Genomic DNA, 25,366 nt, shown 5'->3' with positions numbered 1-25,366 from the left:
GTGAGAGTAGCATCGACATATATACACTACTAAATGTAAAATAGTTGGCTGGTGGGAAGCAGCAGCATAGCACAGGGAGATCTGCTCCGTGCTTTGCGATGACCTAGAGGCAGGTAGGATAGGGAGGATGGGAGGGGAGGCTCAAGAGGAAGGGGATATGGGGACGTGTATGCCTATGCCTGATTCGCTTTGTTGTTCAACAGAAACTAACACAGTACTGTGAAGCAATTATACTCCAATACAGATTAAAAAAATAAAAACTGACTTCTTTTGAAGGGTCCTGGCCAGTTGTTTTGTAGTTGTTGACTTTTTTAGGGTACATTTTTAAAGGATATGTAGAAATGCAAACAACATACAGAAATGCTGACCTTAGGCCTGGAAATTCCCTATGTTTTGGGTTTACTCACCTCTCATATCCATGTTATAATGTTGACCTCTAAACACTGGTAAAAGAACAGAGTGAGTCAGATGGAGAGAGACTGTGCATGTTTACTTAGTTACATGCATGTTTAGTTCCTGGAGAGAACTAAACATGCATATAACTAAGTAAATGAATCCCTCAAAAGGAGAGGGCTTTTGAGGGATTCATTACAATTTTTTAGCAAAGCTTACTAAATAGTTGATTTTACTATTTATGGATGATTTTTTGCTGTATTCAATTTTTGAATTTATGTTTACAAAGGTTAGCTGTATCAGATATTAAAGAAAATGGCACAGTCCCCCATATCTCCACCAATTCTGCTTTTAGTACTTGTGCCCCTTAACTAAATTTGATAACATTTCAAATTTTTATTTTTGGAAACTGTCTCCAGGCAGAATCAATGTTAACCATCCATTCAAACGGGTTTGAGCATGTCTCTTATTTGGTTTAGAAATCTAAAAGGCATCTCCTTTTCCAGATACTTTTTTTATGTGCCAGAACCCGTCCACTTATCTCATCTCCCTTAAACCTCTTTGGTTCCCAGAACAGGGTATTATCTCCTGTCCTTGTCATTTGCTATAGCAATTGCAAAGAATATTGAGATTAGGAATATATTTTATGCTTGAAATGAATTTCTCATCTACTCAGGCCTAAAATAAAGACATATTTCTGACCCCTTTTAGTAGTATGGTAGAACTTAAAGTAAGCCTCAGCCTGCCTACCCCTTTTTTCTTACTCACTAGCTATCTATGCTTTGTCTCAGAATTTGTCCAAAACAGGCCAGCACTAAGGAAAGGTAGCAGTATGTTGGAAAGTAAGCCTTTTGGTTTTGTTGTGCACAGAACTCAAGGGACACTGCACCTGGTGACTTAAAGCCCTCTGGTGTTTGCCAACTGGGTACCCTGACAAGTTAAGAGTCATCAGGGGAGAAGAGGCCACACCTGCTCCTTCCAGACGGCTTTTGCATTTCTGTTTTGCCAGTGTCAGTTTTAAGTTCATATGTCCCTCTGCCCTCTTTCCTTGAGTTCTACTGACAGCCACAGTCAAAGAGCAGTACAGGCAGGTGTCTCGGGCTTCCCCCCACCATCATTCTTTTTTTTTTTTTTTTTTGCGGTACGCGGGCCTCTCACTGCCGTGGCCTCTCCCGTTGCGGAGCACAGGCTCCAGATGCGCAGGCTCAGTGGCCATGGCTCACGGGCCCAGCCACTCCGCGGCACGTGGGATCTTCCCGGACCGGGGCATGAACCTGCGTCCCCTGCATCGGCAGGCGACTCTCAACCACTGCGCCACCAGGGAAACCCCACCACCATCATTCTTGAACTAAACAGTATGTATTCCATACTATGGAGGGAAATGAAGCAGGATGGTAGTGGCCTAAGACAGGAACAGTGACCCAAAGCTGGTGGCACAGGGAGTAGTAAGCTTAGGAATGGACCTTCCCTTTAGGATTATGGCTCTGGAATCCTGAGAAGTCTCTCAGCCATGACTGTGTACATCCACACCACATTTGTTCACGAGTGCTGTGAGAGGCTCTGGAGACACGGGCTGGCACGTGGGACATAGCCTCATGGACATGCCATTTGGAGGCAGGTGTTGGTGTTCTGGTCAACCTTCCATGTATGGTAAGAAGATCGTGCCTGTCAATCGTGACCAAATAAGGTCCTATCCTGAGGTCATGCCTGCACAGCTGATTTGGGAAAGATGAGTCTGTTCCAGATGCAAGTAATGAAACTGAAGAAGGTGGAGAGGAAAACCCCAAAACAAAATCAGAACGGCGGCACCCAACAGAAAGCAGGCAGAGCCTGTGTGTGATGCAGGAGAAGTAGGATGGTCTTAGTCTCTCTCCCGCGCAGACCGCAGTATAACTGATTGGCAATTTCTTTAACACTCAGCGACTACATAAATGCTGTATGTATTCACAACAAAGGCTGTGGCGAATTGAAATTTTGATGATCACGAAACACCAAAGGAAAGGCTTATTATTAGACAAGGTGGTTTTTGTCTTTCTGAAAAAAATTCCTTTTGACTCAAACTGTCGTGCATCATAACATTCAACAAAAGTGTTTTCCTTTGTTTTGATCCTCTGTGCTGTAATAGTGAAGTTCACTGCCAGCACTGGCATGGGGTAGCTGCCTTGGACAGAATCCACAGGCCTGTACTTGTGGGCAGGAAACAGATTTTGTCAGCAGAGGGAATTATTATTTCTCTTGAATGGACTAGTTTGTCTATATTTTTTTTCTATTTTGAAACAGTTGGGTTATGTCTTTGAAAGACTGCTTCTACACCATCACAGAAGGAAGATTTTCTAAAGTTTGAGAAATCTTAGTATTAACTCAGTGATGCTATTTGACCAGGACAGGGCTGTGTTTTTTTTTTAAAATAGGAACAAATTGAAATAACACATAGCAATCATAAGAGTACAGCTTGATAAATTTTCATACTGTATAAGCCTTTAGATCAAGACCTAGAACTTATCAAAATACAAGGAGACTCCATGTGCTCCCTGAACAGGCACCACCCCCAGACCCAGGAGTAACCTCCATCCGGACTTTAAACACTGTAGAGTAATTTTGTTTCCTTTTGAATGTTATTGTAAACGGGCTCATGTAGTGTCTGGCTTTTTTTGTAGTGTCTGGCTTTTATTTATGAGCCCGTGTTGTTAAGTGTGATTGTAATTTCTTCATTCTTATTTCTGTGTAGTATTGAAATTTTGTTTGAGATTACATTGAGCCTATACATAAATTTGGGAAGAACTGATATCTTTACAGTATCAACCTTCCAACCTATGAACATAATATATTCTTCATTTATTGAGAGTTCTTTGATTTTCCTCAGGGTTTTATAGTTTTCAGTTTAGATATCTTGCATGTCTTTTATTAGGTGTGTTCCTAGGTATTTGATGTTATCTGTTGCTGTTGTAAATGTATTTTTTGAATGTCACATTGTTTTAGTTACTGTGTATATAAATCGTTCTTTTTATGTATTGGCCTTATAACCAATGATCTTGGTAAATTAGCTTATTGATTATTATACTTTGTGGATTCTTTAACATTTTCTGTGTACCCAACCAGGCCAGCTGTGAATAATGAGAGTTATATTTTTCTTTCTAATCTTTTTGCCTTTTATTCATTTTTCTTAACTTACTGCACTGGCTAGGATCAGGCTTGATTTTTGATCACTGTGTCAGATAGAAAAATATTCCAAGGAGTTCCCTGGTAAGAAAAGCAACTGTGAAGTTAAGTTGGTTGATCTGTGAACATCGTATCTAAATTTTAGGTGGTATTATGATGGTCTACAAAGCAACATATTGTACTTTGTAATGCATGCCCACAGATATGGACTTAGATCTTGTCAGCCAGCCACCTTGTCTTTCCTACCCCTGACAAGCAGAGACTCTCATATATTTGTGCATGGATCCTTAACAAAGTTCTTATAGTCAAATAGGGGTCCAGACAGCTCACTCAAAGTGTTCTTGCCTCAGAGGTGGCATTAAGAGGGAATGTCAAGAAGCAGTTTCAGGAGGGGTGGGGCATTTGGGGTGCGAGATGGTATCCATGGCAACAGTGTGGCATCTGGCTGATCAGTGACTGGCTGTAGAAGATGCCAGGCTTTCCAAAGTGCCTGCAGCTATCTGAATGAGAAGATTTTGATCAGCAGGATATAGAAGGGAGAATGAGATCTTCTAGATGGAATACTAGGTTGGGAGGCAAGGACTGTAAGAAGTAGAGGCCACCGGAGTCAAGAGATGTCAGTTGCCAGTAGGAGTGAGGCAGGGATCCTGGGTATTTTGGTGGCCTAGAGATGGGGAAGGTGTAAGCCCTTGAGTGGATTCAGGTGTATCAGGTGTGCCTCCAGCTGGCGAGTGCAGAGTAAACATGAGGACACAGACCCTGATAATTGGCGAATAGTATTCCTTCATCTTCTTCTCTGGTGTTGTCTTCTTTCTCGACCTCTTTCTGTATTTCTTTTAATCCCTTTTTGATGTAATCTTTTTCTCTCAGTTTCCCTCTGGGAAGCAATGTGATGGAATGACTAACAACTGTTTGGGACAGTATCCTAATCACTTACAGCTATGAGACTGTGGCGGATTACTTACCTTTTGATTCTTGATCTTCTCATCTCTAAAATGGAGACAGTGAAAGTAGCTTTCTCACTGGGTTGGGAAGATTGAATAAAATAATGTATATAAACAAACTGGCCAAAGCCAATGATAAGGGATCTGTCTGGCTGCCTCTCTCTTGGTCTACCTGGTTCTTTTCCAGAGGTGTTAGTTCTTATCCATTGTTCCTTTGTTCCAGAGCACTTTCTCTCAACCAGATGTAATGTGGTATTTTTGTTGTTTTCATTGAAAACAAAGTCTATGTCCTCTATTTTTGATGTACAAAGTGGGTGAGTGCAGTATCTCCCATTGCTGTCAATGTGGTAGATCACTGAAATGACAGTGGGGGGCTCTTGCCTCCTTTCCCCTCCAATATCAGAAGCTCCAAGACCTTGAGCAATTCCTTCAACTCCTCTGGGCCTCAGGGTCCTTATCTATAAATGTAAGGGCCTGAATTAAGTGGATTGTGAGGCCCCAGTCCAACTCTAATTACACCTGTGGGAAGATGCTGAAAGTCAGACCTCTCACTAAATTATGCATGCCCTGAAGGAAGGACTGACTGCCCTGTCTGTTTTGTTTACTGTCATATCCCCAACACCTTCAGGATGCCTGACCCATGGAAGATGTTCAATGAATGAATGATTGGATGAATGAACGAAAGAAATTTTTACAACAAGGAAGGCGGCCCACGTTTGCCAGGAATTGTTCTCAGGGCAGTGTTGGCTTTATGGGCCCATCTTCTATGACTGAGCTTAAACTTAAATTTTCTAACTGTAGAAAATGTTTATGAACTCAAATAGTCAAGTAGCATCTCTTTTCAAACTTCCTAAGGAGTTCATGCTCCTCTTTGTTTTTGTTTTTTTGTGTGTGTGTATTTTTTTGTGTTTTTTTGCGGTATGCGGGCCTCTCACTGTTGTGGCCTCTCCCGTTGCGGAGCACAGGCTCCGGATGCGCAGGCTCAGCGGCCATGGCCCACGGGCCCAGCCGCTCCACGGCATGTGGGATCTTCCCGGACCGGGGCACGAACCCGTGTCCCCTGCATCGGCAGGCGGACTCTCAACCACTGCGCCACCAGGGAAGGTCTATGCTCCTCTTTTAATTGCAATTCATTGCCGTGCTTTATAGTCCTCAGTCTCTGTCATCCTTTAGTAAGTTGCCCATGCGAAGGTAAATACTCTGTTTTTGAAAGCACAGTGTATAATTACGCAACATCATAGCACCACCTGCAAGGAGCTATGCCATTTTCTTTATTTCTGAAGGCAGCATCACATATCTCATTTTACAAAGAGGGAACAGGCTGAAAGCAAGGAGCATTCCTTGGACTTCTAAGTTCCTGCTTAAAATACATGACTAGCTCTGACTAGTGCATACCACCATCAGGCACCTTCATACATCCTCTGGCCCAGCAGTCCCTTTGGAGACCAAGCCTTCGTCGTAACCCCTCACAGGGCCCCTACTGGCTTTCCTGTCAGTGATCTGTGAAACTTCCAATTCTCGCTCCTGCTCTGTACCACTCTCCTCTCCCTCCTTCGAATGGTTGATTCCTGAGGGAAAGAATATTTATGACTAACATCGTGTCTAGCCTTGAAGGGTAAGTGTGGTCTCTGCCTTCAAGGTTAAGAATTAATTGGAAATATAACCCATTCAATCACTTATTATTGTAGTTGATTCAGGCTGCTATAGTACCACAGACTGGGGAGCTAACAAACAACAGAAATTTATTTCTCACTGTTCTGGAGGCTGGAAGTTTGAGATCATGATGCCAGCATGGTTGGGTGAGGGCTCCCCTCCAGGTCACAGACTTGTGTCCTCAGATAGCTGTGTCCTTGTGACCTAATCACCTCCCCAAAGCCCCTCCCCCTAATATCACATAGGGCATTAGGATTTCAACATATGAATCTTGGGGGTCACAAACATTCAGACCGTAGCACTCATCAGCTATTTCTTGAGCTCCTCCTTTGGTTAGAGAACATAAGATTCCAGGTATAGGACAGTTTGGTGTGGTGGAAGATACCATACAATCAAAAGCCAAAACTAAGATACTGTGTAGGTTTGAGGGACTCAGGACATCCAGTTAGCCAAAAGCTTAGATTCTCTTTCCAAATGGGTATATACTATTCCTGAAGACATTATGAAAGTTTGCTTTCTGGGAAGCTTTGGTTTACCTCTGGTGTTAGTCCTGTCAGCAGAGCTGGTAACTTTTATAACAATATTGTGAAAATGTCAAAACATTTCTAAAACCTGAAGTGAGAAAATTGAATCATGCCATAACTTGTTTACTCTCCAAACTTCGGTAAAACAGTGATTATAAATGATTTTCTTTAGATAAAGTCAGAAAAGTACTTTCCAGGACATGTAACTTCTGTTTACACTGGGGCATCATCACCTTCCCTCATTACCTTGCCAAAACTTTTATGGCAGAAGACTGGTAAGAGGAGAAGCGATGACACAGGGGCAGTGCCGTGAACCTCCAGAGCATCCACTGCGTTGGAGAAATGGTTTTCTGTGTCAAGTCGTCGATTCTCCCTTCTCGTTTACTAACAACATTCTGACAACAACAAGCTTAGCCATTTTCTGTGTCTGAATGTCTGAAAACATTTGATAGCAATTGAGGGTTGGCTGCCATGATGTCACCATCAAAAAATCACAAGAGAGACTCTAATGACTTCTAAATATAATCTGCCAGTTCTGAGCTTACTTTGCATGTTCGGGAAAAGCAGTTGGCATTATGTAGGAAAGGAATAATGAAAACCTGCCCTTGCCAGTCAGTCCCTGGCAGGACTTTGCTTTATAAACTTGTCATCTGTGATCTAGTCCTCAGTCTCATTTGTTCACTTCTGAGTCCAGAATTCAGGGGTTGGAGGAGGCACCTGAGAAACCAGTTGGTGGGAAGATTGTTCAGTCTTACCAGACAGGAAAGGGATGATCCTTTAGCTAATTCCCCCTAATAGAATCACTAAGAAAACCAATCTCCTGGAAGATGGCTTTAGAAGTAAAGATTGAATGGAACGGAAAACTTTAGTGGGTCACCAGAGCACTAAGCTCTGTTAGCTATTTAATGAGAATTTGGATCCAGTGGAGAACAGCTGGCAGGAAAGCTTAACTCGTTCCCCTCCCTCTCCTTCCCAGATGCTGGACAGAGAGTAGCAATGCTAGCCCGTAGCTAGAAGACAACCCTTACGATGCAGCATCTTTAGAGTTTGCCCTTCTACTTTGGGTAAAACGCCCTGTCTAAAATGAGTTAGCTCGTAGATACGGCAGAAAAGACAAAACTGGTTGGGTTTTGCCACTGCATGTAAGTCACCTTGGTTTGAAAAACTCTTACTCCTCTGCCCTCTCAGAATCACGTATGGAATGTGCAGTCGGCTTCTAAACATAAAGCAACAGCTCTGTATGCTATCAATTTAGGAAAAGTAATTGGCACCATCTGTGAAAGGATTGGTTATGAGAGCCTGCCCTTCGTGGCCGGGTACTAGGAGACGCATGGAGCCGACACGAGCACAGAGGTCTCCAGGCCTCCTCCTGGAGAAGAATGCAGTTAACCTCTCCTCGGTTGTGGTTTGGTCCATCGTTGTATTCCTTTGCTTTTAAAAATTTTGAAATGCCCCTAAAGTTGCGTATTTCTTACCCAGAGCTAATATTTAGTTGCTTGAGGAAGGACTTGGAAAAATCATGTGTTTTTTTTACAGTCATATATTTAATTTGTATATATGCCTCTGTATTTTGCCACAGGAATTTTAAGCCTTTGATAAGCTAACGTGTAATGTCTACCAGTATCTTTTTGGTGGTGTTTTGTCCTTTTCAGAAACAAAATTGTTCTTATCTGCAATCCTTGGTGTTCTATCACACCTGCATTTTTCTTGAAGAACCATCACCTACAGGTTCTTTAAGGGCCTCAGAGCTGCTAGGAAGCAGACCCAACACCAAAGAAGTTTGGTGAAAACAGACTTGGCTAATGTAAAGTGTCAGATGATGATTTCTGACTTTAAAGAACGTTTCATTGGTTTTAGATGGTAGGCTCTGTGTTAAGGGTTGGGCTTTCTCTGGCATGTGATTTGACACGAGTTCCAAGAACAATCAGCTAGTATAGGGTTTGCAGAAGGAAGCATTGTGCTCCCTGTTAATCAGCTGTCCTCTGTTCCTCCCTCATCCCTCTTCTGATTTTAGTGGTGCTTCATGCCCCACCTCCAACCAAGATCAAACGGGAGCTGCACAGCCCCTCCTCTGAGCTGTCGTCCTGTAGCCATGAACAGGCTCTCGGTGCTAATTATGGAGAAAAGTGCCTCTACAACTATTGGTAAGTGGAGCCAGAGGAAGGCTGGCCAGGAAGTGGCCGGCACGCTGATTGCTTACAGTATTACTCAGCAGATGCTCAGTGTAGCGCACCCCATCTTTCGTTGCAGTGTAATGATCCTCTAGGTGTAGCCAGTCCAAATGCGGCTTTGTCTGCACGTAAAATGCAAAACTGTTAAATCGGCTCTCCGGGGGGGACTGAGTTCATGGGGTACCGAGCCCTCCTAAGGGAAAGAACCTTGAATGCTGGGATATTTGATCTGTGGCTTCGAGGGAGGGAATATATGCTTCTTCATGTCTATCATATGTTAATGTGAACTTTAAGCACCAAAGAAGTAATCTTCAAATCAGAATATATGAAAAAGTCCCCATGCTTGTGCCCTTTACTTAAGAATATCCAGGCCCCAGGAATGAAGCTTTAATTTTAAATCATTCTTTGCTCTGGAAGATAAACACAGGCCTGCCTGAAAGGGGGAGGAGAAGAGTTGTTAAGTGATGTTACAGCAGAAATTTATCTTCAATAAAGATTCTAATTCCTGGGAACCCTGGAATTCTTGGAGAGGGGGCCAGAAAACTCCTCCCAAGGCATACTTTCTCCCCTCATCTATCCACCCCTGCCCACGCATACATGGAGAGTTCTTTTAGAAAAGGGGAAAAAGGAAACCGGAAGCAGAGGCTAAAATTATCTTTGAGAAGAATCACTAGAAGTGTTAAACAAGTCCCTGTGACGCAGTGTGTTTGTCACTTTGCAGAGGTACAAATATTCCCTCGGGCTGCCAGCAATTTAACTATGTTAATGCTGTCATTTCCTGGCAACCGTGGGCTGCAAGCTGGACCTGGTGACCATGCTAATGGCTTCATTGCAGCTAAATGGTTCCTTCTCTTTTTCTGTTTACAGTGCCTATGATAGGAAGCCTCCCTCTGGGTTCAAGCCATTAACCCCTCCTACCACCCCCCTGTCGCCTACCCATCAGAATTCCCTATTTCCCCCACCTCAGGCAACTCTGCCCACCTCGGCACATGCCCCTGCGGCTGGCCCAGTACCAGGTGTGGGCCCCACCCCCAGCCCTCATTCACTTCCAGAACCTGGACCACAGCAGCAAACCTTTGCGGTCCCCCGGCCGCCACATCAGCCCCTGCAGATGCCAAAGATGATGCCTGAAAACCAGTATCCATCAGAACAGAGGTGGGTGCATATCTGGGCTTCCTTTACTGCCTCCTTCCCCCTCCCCTTTACCTCCCAGGGAGCGGGGAAGCAGTTAGTCATATTTACCAGGTACCTATGAAGATCTCATTCCATTGAGGCATCTTGTGATGTTAGACTACTAATAATATGAATGGGACCTGTTTATATATCACCCTGTACCTGAGGTACTGCACATGGGTTATAGACATTACAGCATCCTTGTGAAGTAGGTAGGGGAGAGGTAGCTGGTACTCTCCCCATCGCGAGGCAGGGGAAGAGGGGCCTGCTCAGGATGCACAGTCCGTTGACCATGGCTCCTCATTGGATGCTGCCTGCTAGAATTGCACTTTGGTTTATGCTACCCATAAATATTTTATTACCATTTTACTTACATATTAGGGAATATTGCTGAGTTATAGGAGGTATTATTACTCATTTGATTTTTAACACATTTTTACAGTAGGGGATTACCCAAGGACCTTATTTATAGTTTTTCACTTTTGAGATAGAGATCGTGACTTCACTCCAGGTAGTTCTACATTCTGAATAAGGAAATAGAGGCATCAGGAATAACTTGTCCGAAGTCATTCATTCTCAGAAAAACTAAGATGTAAAAGGAATCTACTCTGCAAACACCAAACTTAACCTCTTAGGTCCCAGCCTTCAAAGTCCATTACCTGCAGTACTCTAGAACTTTGGATGCTTGTCACCTTCCTTTATACAGGATATTCTGCGGACCTGTCTTTTTTTTATTTCAAGTCCCTCTGGGATGAGGAGATAACGTAGCGGGTAGTTGTCTGTGGTTACCAAGGGCTGCCAGGTGGTGACCATTGTTTGTCCTTTCTGTCTTTCTTGCTCTGCATAGGTGGGTGTGGGGGAGGAGGACAGGAGAGGAAGGACGTATGAGTGTTCCTTCCCCCGGCCTGGTCCAACCCAGATGCCTGCCGGTATTTAATTGGAGGTCACTTTCTTTATTTCTAGATGAAATGCAGAAAAGTAAGCACTCTTGTCTGGTTCCAATTCCCTTCCCCCTTTGCTGTGAAAGTCACCATAAAGAACTATATAACTTGTCTGGTTAGTGTTTATTCACCTGCTGAAGCCAGGGGGCCACAAACGCCAGTGATATACGGGGCCTGAGGGGAGAGTGTTGACTGGGGGCTGGCTCAGTGGTGGGCCTTGGTTTCCACAGGGAGCTCATCTGAAGGAGGCAGCTACCACGAAGCTTTTGCTAGTTCTTGCCTTGTATTAATAGTCTTATAGTTTTTCAAAATTTGGAAATTTGGATTTTTATGTAGAAATTCTAGGTTTGTTTGAGGTTTTTTTGTTTTGTTTTGTTTTGTTTTAAGCTGGCAACTAACTCAAATTTAAAACAGCAGTAACACTTTGCAGACTAAACAAAACCTCTCTGTGGGCAGAATCACCCTTAGGCCTGCAAGCTTGTGAACTCGAGCCTGGATGCCAGTTTTATTTCAATAATATTTCTGGTCTTATGTTTTTAAACAGTATCTTTCTGATTTTCTGCAGGGATTATTAATTGAAGAGGAGGGTTGGGGTGGGGTATATGTTTGGTATTTGAAATAATTAGCAAACTTTATCTTTATTACACCATATAGAAAGGAAAATTACTTCGTGTTGAGTCTGTTTTATTCCTGTTTCCTCCCAATCTCTGTTTCTTATCCAGGGGCCTGTGTAAATAGATGGTGTCAATAGCTAACTAAACTGGGGGAGAAATCCCCTAGTTCTGCTGTGGTTATTCACCCCTTGCAGCCCTGGCAGGCAGGGAGCCTTAGTCTCAGTGATGAAGTAGGTTTGCCTCCTCCCAAAAGGAGGACATTTGATCCCTGAGATTTGAGTGTCTGTCCTCAGGTGTCCGAAGGCAGGAGCCAGAAAGTAGGTATTTCTTTTGGGGGGTGATTCCTCCCTGAAATCTGCTTGTCCACCTTGCACTCACTTCACCTTACCCTCTGCCTTTAGGGATGGTGGGTCTGAAATAAAAAGACCTCACATACGGGAGTGATAGAGATCCTTGAGAGAATTGGGGTGAAGGGCAGGCGCCTGGAGAGGTGAAATACAAGCAAGACTGGGTGCTTAGGCTTCTACCCCCAGACCACTATAGTCTCCAAGCTGAGGGTACAGGAGTCCCCATGGGGGGCTATTAATAATGCAGATTTCTTGCTCTACCCTAGAGATGGAGTTGTGGTTCTGGGGCAGGACCTGGAAATATTATTGTCACACTTTGGGACATCATGGTGCCACCCTCTCTTCTACCCTGACGCCTACTCCAACCCATCTTTTTTTCTTTTTAAGCAGCAAGTACCCAATACTCTGAATTTTTTTCTTATTGCCCTTGTCTGTTATTAATGAGATTTGATATCTGTGTGATGCAGAATACATCAAAAACATGACAATTGATTTTGCTTGTAGATACTGGATACCGTGCAGAAAATGAGACAAACTAAAATCCCTAGTCTGATTTTGTAAAAGTAATAGGAGTTGTAGTCATGTATGATTACAAGCTTAATAATTACATATTCAATAACTTATGCCTGCCTGAAAGTGGGGCAGATTAGTTTGTAACTGTAGCTTGTTCTTTGCTGACTTTTAATTTAAATTAGAGGGAATATTGCTTCAAAACTAACCCCATAACAAAAATGTGATATTTTGCAGGATAGAAGGAAATATAGTCTTATTTGAGCTGTTTTTTTTTTTTAACAGCTCTGTAACCAAGGCAGAGCTAAAAAAAAAAACAAAAATCCCATTTTACAGATAAGGAAAAAAAATCAGACCTCAGAGCATCTAAAGGACTTCCTAAAGGTCACATAGCCAAATACAGGGTCCTACATTTGGAAGCCAAAACATTAACATATAAGTACACCATTTTGGTTATGCTTGCAGGAGGGAGGTTGCTAACAATCTACTGAAAGCTGAGTAAGGGACCTTGAGAAATCCATTTCGACCTTGAATTTTATCCATCACTTTATCTCCTAAACTACCAGAACTTTATCCATCTCTTAAACTACAAAATCCTACTTAATTCCCACATCACTTATCTAAGCCCACATTGTAACACCTATATTTTTCTGTTTTGCTCACAGGGTGCCTTATTTCTTCAGTTGAATAGAGCAAACTCTTTCAGGTTTAAAAATCATGACTTAGACTCCTTTCTTTAGACCACATTTAGCTCAGTATCTTGTCTTCAATGTTTATTGATAGCGATTGTTTGCTAAGATTATACTTTAAACAAGTAAAATATAATCCAATCAAGAGTACATTCTTAATGTTTTGTATAATCTTAGTATATAATTCTTTACAACTCAAAATTCGTTTTTAGAAGATAAATACTGTGTTGGAAAGCCGTGATTTATGTTCGTTATTTCCTCCCCTCAAGGAGGAGAAAAAAAAACAAACATGTAATTTGGCATGTTCAGACATGTTCCATTTATCCTTAAAGAGCAGCTGCTCCTTGAAAAGGAGAAGTGCTTCTCATGCAGCTTTTCCACTCTCACAGGAGTTTTCACTGTGCTGTTTACGAGGTTCACATGTGCTGGGTGGAGGAACTTAGAAAATATTCCTATGTTATGCCCATAGTCCTGGCCAGATATGTTTTCATCTTTACTGTTCCATTTGTCATTCCATCTCAAGTTGAGTCCCCACAATTCAACTGAAGAGGCTCCACTAAGAAAAGCATCATCTAAGAATTTTGGAATACGCTGCTGTCGCACTTACGTGGCATCAAGGAGCAAGACAAAATTTAAGGAGATACCCCTGATGGTGGAAAAATCCTTTGCTTCTTGATGCTTCCTAAGGGCATCAGTATCGCAATAGGCTATCACACTGAAATCGATAGTCAGAACCGAGTCCCCAGAGTCATCAAGAAAGGGTCTGTTGTGTGCCACACAATCTAAAGGAGTGAGTGGCCTGGTTGAGAAGGTTCCCTCAGTGGTTATGATCGGAACTTCAGAGCTTAAAGGATGAGCCTACATTTTCTAGAATTGTGATTTAATAGAAAACTATTCCCTAAAGATGCTAGATTAAGAGATGTAATATATGCAAGTTTTTCTCTTGCTTCCACTTCCTCTCTTAAAGTCCATCCCTAATAAATTGCTGTTCATTTTTGTCCTTCATATTTCGTAGTTTTTAGAGAGGGAAGAACTTGACAGTGAGTCACACTTGTAGCCTGGCTGACGCATGCCTCTCCACGCACTCCTGTTAACAGCGTGTTATGTGTGGCAGCGCAAATTCACTTCAGGATCCAAAACTGAGTTTCATAGATGCTTAATGGAACCTTCTTTGACGGACTGAATAATGTACTTCTAATGGTTCCAGTATGGGGTGATTTTTTTGGTTCTGAATCTTAAAAGGGCTTATTGTCTACATTTCCCCATGTTTACTATAGGATTTTTTTGGGGGTGGGGGGTTGCTCTTGGTTTTGTTTTTTCTTTTTTACCTTTTATCAAGCTAAAGGAAATTTCCTTCTTTCCCTAGTGTACTGACTTGGCCTCTCACCGTTGTGGCCTCTCCCGTTGCGGAGCACAGGCTCCGGACGCGCAGGCTCAGCGGCCATGGCTCACGGGCCCAGCCGCTCCGTGGCATGTGGGACCTTCCCGGACCGGGGCACGAACCCGTGTCCCCTCCATCGGCAGGTGGACTCTCAAACACTGCACCACCAGGGAAGCCCTTTTTTTTTAATGCTAGGGAAACATCTTTCAAATCCTGTTTTCTTGAGTGTTTTTTTTTTTTTTTTTTTTTTTTTTTTTGGCTGTACGCGGGCATCTCACTGTTGTGGCCTCTCCTGTTGCGGAGCACAGGCTCCGGACACGCAGGCTCAGCGGCCGTGGCTCACGGGCCCAGCCACTCCGCGGCATGTGGGATCTTCCCAGACCGGGGCACGAACCCGTGTCCCCTGCATCAGCAGGCGGACTCTCAACCACTGCGCCACCAGGGAAGCCCCTGTACTGACATTTTTTAATATGACTACATACTGAGTCTTATCAAACACTTCTTCTGCCTCTATTGAGAGGATCAAACAAATTTTCTCCTTTAATTTTTCAATGTTATGAATTACATTGAGTTATGTGAAGCCAACCTCATATACTTGTGATAAGGCAAAATTATTTGTTATGTATTATCATTTATACATTGCTGGGCTAGGTTTTCCAGTATATATTTAGGACTTCTGCATTTGTATTTATGATTGAGAATAATGTATACTTTCTCTTTCTTACATTGTCCTTGTTGGGTTTTAGCATTGAGGTTATACTCACCAAATGAGTAGAGGGTATTCTCCTTTCTACATATTCCAGAATAGCTCGTGTGAATTTGGGGGTTTTCATTCCTTGAATTTTTGGAAGAATTTACCAGTAAAATCATTTGGGCCTGATGTTTTCTTTGTGGGAAGATTTTTTAATTACTGGTTGCTTCAGTGTCTTCACCTTTTATGGTCTTGCTCTGGGGATTCCTATTTCATTGAGTGAATTTAATAAATTATTTCTCTAGGAATTTTTCCGTTTTACGAGTTTTAAAATTAATTGGCATAAAGCTGTTCGTAATGTTCTTTTAACAACCTCTATAGCATCTGTTTATCCATTTTTCATTTTTGATGCTATTTATCTAGACCTTCTTAGTCTTAGCAGATTATATCACTCATCTTTTCAACAAATCAACTCTGGCTTTGCTCATTCTTTCTATTGGATGTTTTCTATTTCATTGATTTGTGCTCCTACTAAAATGTTTTACTCTATTTTCTTTGCTTATTCTGTTTTTTCCAACTTCTTTGGTTGGATGATTTGCTCATTAATTTTTTTAGCTTTCTTTATACTATAACCATATAACCAAATAAAGGTTCTCCTAAGGCTGGGGTGACCATACATTCAGTTTTTCCTGGGTCACTTATGGTTTATGAAAGTAATTGCTAATAGCTTCCCTTTTCACTCCTCAAAATATCATGGTTGGGACAATCAATTATTTGATCTCCCTTCCCAAGTCCTGCTTTAGCTGTATCCCACAGGGTCTGATTTGTGGCATTTAAAAAATTCAGTTCCAAGTGTTTTCTATTATTTCTTCAATCCTGGAGTTCTTAAAATATATATTTCTTGATTTCCAAACATATGGGAGTTTTCTAGCTGCCTGGACTACATGACTGTTATTTAAATGTCAGAAAGAGGGTATTTTAAAACAATTATAGAAACAATTGTACAAATAGTATAGGCCAATGGCTCTGGAGTTGAACAGACTAACAGCCTAAGATTGAATCCCAGCTCTGCTACTTCCTATCTAAGAATTTTGGAATACACTGCTCTCTCACTTAACGTCTCTCCTATCTGTGTGACCTCAGGCAGGCATTTAACTTTTCTAAGCTTTGGTTTCTTCATCTGAAAATGGGAGAATACTAGATCATTGGGTGAATTAGATGAAGTCACATTGGCACAGGGAAAGTACTCAATAAATGTTTCCATGACAATTTTATTTCAAAAATCACTTTTATGGGGCTTCCCTGGTGGCGTAGTGGTTGAGAGTCCGCCTGCCGATGCAGGGGACATGGGTTCGTGCCCCAGTCCGGGAAGATCCCACATGCCGCGGAGTGGCTGGGCCCGTGAGCCACGGCCGCTGAGCCTGCGCGTCCAGAGCCTGTGCTCCGCAACAGGAGAGGCCACAACGGTGAGAGGCCCACATATCGCAAAAGAAAAAAAAAAAAAATCACTTTTATTGTTCCATAAAGAAAACTATCCTAAAGGAATCTTCCTTAAATGATGTAGATACTACAACGTAAATTTTAGTTGGGTCACTGTTTAATATTAAGTTTTAAAAATGTAAACCTCCCTGTATCCCTAAATCTTTTCATCATTAGACTTACTAATGTTGTACACGTAAAACTAATACTTTCACCATCTAATCTCCTGGTAACATCTTGTATTTACATCACCTTTTTTCTTCCATGTTAGATCTTGAGAAATCAGACAAATATCTAGGCCTTTAAAGGACATATTTTGTTCGTCATCTCTTTATGTTTTACCATAGTTTAGATAGGCCAATTTGAGTTTAGGCCAGTTTGAGTTTAAGCAGTGCCAACAGGCCTCACAGAGTCCTGAGAGCTGTGTCAGAGTTCTTTGGTGGGCTTTTTAGGGACAATGTGTGGGTTTTGTTTTGCAGCAGTACCTGGCTCTTGGTATATGTCAGGAAAATCAATATTATGTGAAGTTAGGTGGTACGTTACCACCCGGAATAAAAGTCAGCATTCTCTTTCTGAGACAGGAGAGTGAGTAGGCAGCTAGGAGACTCTTATTTTGTGTGGAGGAAAGTCTTCTCCCAGTTCCTTAAGATCTTCCCTTACATTTGCATACCTTCTGAATTTAGCTTACTGTGGGGGTCAAGGTGGCATGGGGAGTTGATGGTGACGTTTGAAGGTAACATAAGATCAAGAACTCGGCAGCGTGCTGGGCCCTGTCTCACACAGTATCTTATGTAATCTTTACGACAGATCTTTGGGACAAGTAACCCGACTGTCCTTATTTTCCTGATGAGCAAACTGAGGCTCAGAGCATTTACATAACTAACCCAAGGTCACACAGCTAGTAAGGCGTAGAGATTGGATTTCAACCCAATGTGTTCTGACTTCGCAGTCAGAGCCTCTTACCCAGCTATGCTGCTTCTCTATTTTCTATCTTCTCTTAGCTTTAACGGAAATATTAAGTACGTGCTGGTGGTTTCTTAGCCAATTTTCTGTATCATCTCTCGGCTAGCCTCTGAACTGTCACTCTACTTCACCTGGCACCCATAGCCAGCCACTGTGTAGCCTTCGTTGAATCCACACTCTTCTCCTTTTTTCTCTAAGGATTGTGTTTACTCTATGTGTTGGCAGCAGAAACCGAAAAGGAAATGCAGAAAAAGCATCTAACGGTTTTCATAATGTAAACCAAATGTTGGTAGCGTGGGTGAGCTCTTGGGAGGAAAGGCGCTATATAAATCTGACAAATAAATAAATAACTGATTCTTTAAATAAACTGGCACTGAAAAAAGCCTTAATCTGTAACCTATTGAATTTAGGCTTGCTCAGTAGTCAGAAGTCTCCTTTTGCTCACCAACTGTGAGCTCACTATGGTCTGAAATCTGTTGGGATCACGGGGTGAGGGGGTGGTGGAAGGGGGGAGTGGTTATCAGGAGGAAGAAAGAGGTCTGTTAGGAGCCAAGCCACCCCTCCATTGAAAATGATTGCCTGCCTCAGTAAACAAGAGGCATCTCTGTCATAGCTGTGCTATGTATACAACACATTCTTAGATACTTCAGAAGGATTGCAGAAAGGGGAAGGGGGTTCAAATGAAGGTCAGTGAGTAAAGTTCACAGAATGTATTTGAGGACAAGAACTGAATTACTTTACTAATCTCTGCAAATAAAAGCCATTATCGGCAGCAAGCTCTGAGAGAATCTTTCTTCCAAATATGTTGGTTTTGTGACCTACCCTTAAGCTCCCCTTTGCCACTCCCGCTCCCTCAAAACAAACTAGGACAAAACAATCCCAGTTATAGAATCTGTTCTGCAGATCCCAGGCCTGTAAGCTTCATGCATCCTTAAAGTTATGCTGGGGGGAGGGGATGAGGGTTGCTGGCTGGTGCCCACCTGGAAGTACCTTTTCCTGAGGGGACCATAGCAGGCCAACTCTAGAGTTTCATTCTGGAAAGTGAGAAGATGAGCGCTGAGCGGAAGTGCAGTGATTGGGCCTGCCAGCTGCACAGGCTCCGGTTACAGAACTGAGCAGTTTGGTGCCGTCTCAGAGCCATCAAGGAAGTGATTTGTGGACGTTACTTTGGAAGGTGCTAGGAAGGTTGCAAAGCGGGGAAGGGAGAGAACATGGAAAGTGGGTGCCCTCGTTACTGTTCCTGCTAGCATAAACTTTGGGTACTTTATTTTAAAAAGCCCTAAAGAGTATCTTCACTTTCTTTTCTGCCCACTTCTTCAGAATTTGCGTTAAAAAAAAAATCAGGTGCAGCATGCTTCTGGTGCCTGTATTCTAAATGTCAAGCCTAAACCCAAGTTTCAAATTTACACTTCAAAGACCACAGAAGGGTTTCCTTAAATAACAGCAACCTTGAAAATTGCGCTCCTGGTGACAATCCACTGTAATGCATTCAGTGCCCACTGAAACTTACAGAGTTCATAAAACTCGTTTAAATAATTGGCCAGGCAGATTCTGATGCTTTTGGTGTCTGGGAGAAAAGGATAGATATATATAAAATAGTTTGGTGATCTTCATGTTATAAAATGGTCTTGTGGTGCTGCTTTTAGTAAGATAGTAAAGACTCACAGAGTGAGCCATGCTATACCCTGATCTAAACAGTGTTTTATCTGCACACAAATCTCTTCAGTTTAAGATTTTAAGTCTTGATGTTCTAGAAATCTATTGGCCACCTGTTGTCACAGATTGATTCTGATCAAATTCAAATTATTTGATTAAAACTATTAATAGGATCAAACTAAAAGTAGAGAGTAAGACCTTAATATTAAGGGTTACATTGTTGACTTTTAAAACTTACTTTTTTGATTACTAATGAAGTGAAACTTTTGGTCTATGACCATTTACATCCCTTTAGTGATTTCCCCGTTTATGTTCTTTACCCATTTTTCCTGTTGGCGTGTCCATCTTTTATTGATTTTTTAAAAGCCCTTTATATCAACAGTATTAACATTACTGTATCTGTTAGAGATTTTTCCTCAGTTTGTTTAATTTGGGGCCTTGTTTCTGGTATTTTCTGACCATTATAGATTTTTCCCCCCAGTTTATCATTTTTCTTTAGGTTTCTTGTGTTTATTGACTTACAGAAATTTATACAAGGAGATATATCCATATTTATCTTCATGATATCTGCTGTTGGTATGATGTATTGACAGATTTTTCCTCACTCCAAGATATGTTTTCACATATATTTACTATCGTGGTTTCACATTGAAATCTTTATATAAAAATTTTGGCATGTGGTATAAAACAGGGATCTTTTTCCCCTCTTATTTGAAATGCTAACCTTAACAAGTAGCATATTCTGGAATATGCTTGACAGTTTGTGACTTCTCGTTGGATTCCTTTGACATGCCTATCTTTCATTCTTTGTATTCCTGTTATTGTGGCTTTATAATATTTGTCAGTCTAATAGATCATTCTTTCTTAATCTTTTAAAGTTTAGAATCATTTTGTCAAGTTGGTTAGGAAGGAATTGCTTTTACAGAATAATTTTCAGTGAGTGAACACCTTCCAGGTTCTAAATATTTTCTTTCATTAGATCGTTGCTTAGAAAATAGTTTTAAGATTTTATTCTTGTATAGCCTACACATTTCCTGATTTTTCCTAGGGATTTTATGGCTTTGATTGCTATTACATATAGGCTTTTTTTTTTAACTATGTTTTCTAACTGTTTAACTTCTGGTTAAATACTCCTCTGTCTTTAAAAATTAATTCTGTCTACAGGTTAGAAAATGAATGAACCAGTGAACAAACATAACATGTTAGTGATATTTGCAAATAATTGGTTTTATATATTCAGATACGTAATCTGGCCCAACTATACACATAGACTGTGCATGAAATAAAAATTCATGGAAAATAAGATGCTCCCATGTCATTCATTGTTTTATTTATTTATTTTTTTGGCCAGTCCCTGACTCAGGAGGTTTGAAATGTGTGATATAATTTTGGGAAGAGGGTAAGATGTCCAGAAATAAGCATTAATAAGTACTTTGCAAATAATTCCATTAATCTGGACTTCTAATCCTCAGTGCTATATCACGGTAGGTATTCATCTTGTTCTTACTTAACAATGTAACTACTACTTTCTTTTTGCAGATTTCAGAGACAACTGTCTGAACCCTGCCACCCCTTCCCTCCTCAGTCAGGAGTTCCTGGAGATAATCGCCCCAATTACCACCGGCAAATGTCAGAACCTATCGTCCCTGCACCCCCCCCACCCCCTCAGGGATTCAAACAAGAATACCATGACCCACTCTATGAACATGGGGTCCCAGGCATGCCGGGCCCCCCAGCACATGGATTCCAGTCACCAATGGGAATCAAGCAGGAGCCCCGGGATTACTGCGTTGATTCAGGTAAGCATAAAATCATGCCGTTCCTTTCTTCAGTCTCTCATTCATCTGTCAGGTTGTTACTGTCTCTTCTATGTGCAGGGCTTTGGGGAGTAGTTTTTTAAAATTTGCCCTCAAAGAACTTAGGAGCTAGTAAAGCAAACATGTCTATGCATAACTGAATACAAAACAAAACAGAAAAGCCATGCAAATGGTAGGAAGAGCAGTAGGCATTCAGAAGTGGTGCACAGTACGTCTGAGTCCAAGCCTGAAGATTGCCGCCATCCAGTCTTGGTGATGTCCTTTCTTAAGACCGGTCATCTTTCGAGTCACTGGACACGGGGGATATTATTTCTGCATTTTAGGCCTGCCTCTAGTTTTGTGGCTTTCTTTTTGAATACAGTGACCCATTAAACTCCCAATACAAATATAAGAGAGTCCACATGTAGGATGGGATTCTTTCTATCGTTGAAATGAGTGGTGTTCTGAGAAATCGCCTGGTCTGTCATGGCTGTGTAGGGTGCTGGGTACGCCATGGAAAAGTTTGTCCTGTTAGTTGCTTCATAGGGGTCGCTGCTCTGTTGCAGTACTTTCATCTGGGAAAATTCCTGTGTCCTCCAGCTGTTGCCAGTGTACACAGGGAGAGGTATAACATGTTAGCACACGTATGGTTTGCTTTTGGGTTACCTCTTATCTAGAAACTTAAACGTAAAGAAGTTTAAGCTGGCCTTGGGAGTCCTCTCCACCCTCACCCGAACACTCCTTCACTGACTGCATATCTTGTAGGCCAGGCTTATTAAATGAGATCATTATGGGAAAGGAGAGTGGGAATTTTGCAGCTGGCACATTTAGAAACTCTTTCCTCTTCTTCATTTACCCTTATTTTAAAAATGACACTTTTTTGCTCCTTTTCTTTTTGCAGTTGGTGCTAAAGGAATTTGAGGGTGGTGGGTCAGTTATCAACCTTTCCTGTGCGTGCTTTCCTTGAAGATCCTGGGGAGGGGGTGGGGCAGTATGTACTCAGTGGCTTTTGCAAATGGAATAGGATATAGGATTTTCTCTCGGCCTTCTGAGATAATACATAGATTGCTCAATTCAGGCAGAAATTGGTTATGGGAAAGGCTGGAGAGGTAGGCAGAAGGGAGACATCTGTTGCTTTATGATGGAAAAATTACCAAGTATAGGTATCGATAGCTTATAAAATGTCCACTCGCATTCCTCCTGAAGGCTCTGATGTATTTTTCTCAGGAGCAGGCATGACCAGCAGCATTTTCCCTTTGGGACTGACATTTTAATCGGTCCTATGAGTCTTTCACCCCATCCCACTCCCTTAAAGCAAGACACCCAGCAGATGTTACCGTATCTACAATGCTTTGATCTGAGAGGTGTTCCCAGGGTGAAGCCTCATCCCACATGGGCACAGCTCAGCTCATTGTCTTTTGTCTCGATGGACACCTTGATAACATGGTGTCTGAAGAAGAGATCGCTTCAGCATGGGTTCCATTCTAACAGTAATAACGTGGGAGAAATGTGCTTGCCAAGCTGCAGTTCCTCACTCCTGCCCATTCTTGTCCTAGCTTCATCACTTCCCATCCCCTCATCTCTTTGACCTAAAAATACCCTCACTTCTTGGAGCAGAAATGGATATGACCATCAGCAGTAAAGGAGAGCAAACTGGGAGAGCTCTAAAGTGACCTTCCTGCCCCTCCAAACCCCAAAGCCCCTGAGTCAGGACAGGCAGAAGGCCACGTTGGCCTTTTGAAAGCCATTTTCTTCTTCTGTCATTAACTCTCTCACGAGGTTTGACGTTAACTAGTTTCTAAAATGAGCAAGTTATGAGAGTATTTTTTCCTCCCAGTTCTCTTGATTGTGAGTCGAGTCCTCCATTCAGATGGTGGGACATAGTGTTTCCCATGCTGCTTACTAGAGTGGTACCCCTTTTCCAAGACAAGGCCAAAAAGACATGACCTTGGAGCAGGAGAAAGTTTAGGGGCTTTCCTGCAGTGCTGCAGTTGGACCGATGTGCTGATTCAGCTGCAGAGACTGACAGGAGTGTGTGTGTCTGTTTCTCTTTCAGAAGTGCCTAACTGCCAGTCGTCCTACATGAGAGGGGGCTACTTCTCCAGTAGCCATGAAGGTAAGTAGCTCTTTAAAAAATAATAATATTCAAGGAAGCTTAAAGTTGCACAGTTTCGGGCTAAGATGTGAGATCGTAGTTTAAACCTTCCTTAGCTTGTGAACACGAGAGTTCACTTATCGTGATCCCCAGCTATCTCGCACACAGGGTTTGAGGCATGCTCTTGACCTTTGAGGGCTGCCATCCTTTTCCATAGTAATGACCGTAACTTTTAAGAGGAAAACACGAACCGTCTGGTTTCCACCCTCCCATACAAGGAGGTTATGTATACATAGCTGTAGATAACACTATCACCTAAACTGGCACTTAGGAACTATGTCACGACTTGAGATGGTACCTTCAAGAGTTCTCTTCTGAATGCTGAAACAGGGAAGGATTTCTTTCTTAGAACACGTTCCCCAGAAGTATGTCCTGTTTTCTGTCCTATACAGCTCTCCATAAATACCTAGAGCAGTGTGATTCCCCAAACCTGCAGCATCAGTCAGCTTCACCTGGGACTTGTTAGAAAAGCAGATTCTCAGGGCCCACCTGCTGAATCAGAGTCTCCAGGGGAGGGGCCCAGCACTGTGTTCCAACAAGCCCTCCCGGCAATTGTGACGCACACTGACCTGAGAACTAGGACTGCAGAGTCATGAGGCTCAGCTTTGGCTGCACATTAGAATCCCCTGGGGAACTGTTAAAACTTCTGGTGTCCAGGCTTCACCCAGAGCAATTAAATCAGAAATTCTCAGGTAGGACTCGGGCGTTAGTAGTTTGTAAAGCTTCCTGGGTGATTCTCATGTGTCCCAGGGTGACAACCACTGTTCTAGAGTTTTAGAGAAAGGTTGAAAGAGCCAGTAAGATAGCACTGTGAAGCATTGGCTGGTTATTGTGAGTGATTGGTTCACAAGAGTGGTCTCTATGGGTGGCTGCCTCCCACTGACTTGGTTAGAGGGGAGACCCAGTGTGGCTGCCACGGGCACCCGGGGATATTCCGAGTGTCCAGCCCTGGGAAGGAAGGGCAGTCTACTGGACCTCTGGCCGTGATCGGCACAGCTGTGTGGGGCTCTCTTCCAGGTTCCCGAATGTTTCTATAGCAGCAGTTGATGTCTGCAGCAGGCGAACTAGAAGGGAGTGAGGGAAGAGAGGGAGGAAAACACTTTGCATGATTACAACATTTAGAAAGGAGCATGCTCTTAAAGGAAATATTTTTAGTAAGGCATCGGGCTGCTTACTACACACAGAATATCTGCGAGCTTGTGTTTTTCCCCCACTTCTTCCCTGACCCCATACACATTGAAGAAATTAGTTTCAAAGAGATCTGCATTCTTAATTGCTCTCAATTACCCTGACATGGTTTTTCTCTCCTCCTTATACGGGCTTGACCACAGATGCCCGTGAAATAGTGAGACAAGTGTTTCTGATTGGCATCTGTGATTACTAAGACAGCCATCCTGCCTTAGCGTTCACCTGGAATCTTTGCATACTGTTTTGAATCTTTCATTTCCACTTTGTCCCTCAAACAGGTTCTTCCTTCCTGCCACCTTTATTTGAGTGATTAGATGGTTGTGGCCACAACTGATGTAACTGCTGTGCAAATTCAACTGACTTAAATTTCACTTAAACCAACAGCATCTTCCAGATGTTTTAGAGAACCACATGTGGCAATGACTAGAAACCACAAAGTACACCAAAACGATACTCATGGGCAGGGCTTCATCTGATTAGTTTGAAAAACCAAACCTAGAATTTAATCTGGATTTACATTTTTTCCCTATATACTGTGAACTGTGAATGTATTTTCTTTACCTTAGAGGAAGAAAAGCTCTAAAAATAAAATGGCAATTTTGACAGGTGTGTAAACTTTGTAGTTTATTTATAATGACTTTATAATAAGGCTGTTAAAACATCACTGGAATAGCAAAATCCATGTGGAAAGTCAGGAAATACATAGCTTCCTGGTAGCCAAGGCAAAAAGCATGAAGCATGATGGATTATGTAATTCTTGTTAATATAAAGTATAATAGTTTGTCATAAGTCAGTTTCCTAGTACCAACTTGGAAAATAAATTATAGGAGTCCCTGAATCCCTAACTTAAAAGTTAGTATTGCATTCTTAAAGCTTTTAATGGAAACTATAGATTCCCTCATATTTATTCAAATATTTATTGAGCACTTACGTACCAGG

General features: G+C 42.1%; 1 protein-coding gene across 4 annotated transcripts in view; it reads left to right on the top strand.

Annotated features, from left to right (window-relative positions):
- Positions 1–25,366, top strand: part of ETV5 (ETS variant transcription factor 5) — a 56,527-nt gene that overhangs the window by 18,706 nt on the left and 12,455 nt on the right. For 3 of the 4 annotated variants that reach the window (XM_033855605.2, XM_073803988.1, XM_073803989.1), the window contains exons 6-9: positions 8,688–8,817; positions 9,712–9,999; positions 20,828–21,087; positions 23,141–23,200. In XM_033855605.2, the coding sequence (XP_033711496.1) occupies positions 8,688–8,817; positions 9,712–9,999; positions 20,828–21,087; positions 23,141–23,200 (738 nt within the window). The remainder of the gene's footprint in view (positions 1–8,687; positions 8,818–9,711; positions 10,000–20,827; positions 21,088–23,140; positions 23,201–25,366) is intronic. The other variant, XM_073803990.1, reaches the window with a different exon arrangement.

Source organism: Tursiops truncatus, chromosome 4 (assembly GCF_011762595.2).
Source record: "Tursiops truncatus isolate mTurTru1 chromosome 4, mTurTru1.mat.Y, whole genome shotgun sequence".
Classification (NCBI taxonomy): Eukaryota; Metazoa; Chordata; class Mammalia; order Artiodactyla; family Delphinidae; genus Tursiops; species Tursiops truncatus.
The sequence above is the reverse complement of the archived record's forward strand: the minus strand, read 5'-3'. Positions and strand labels throughout refer to the sequence as shown.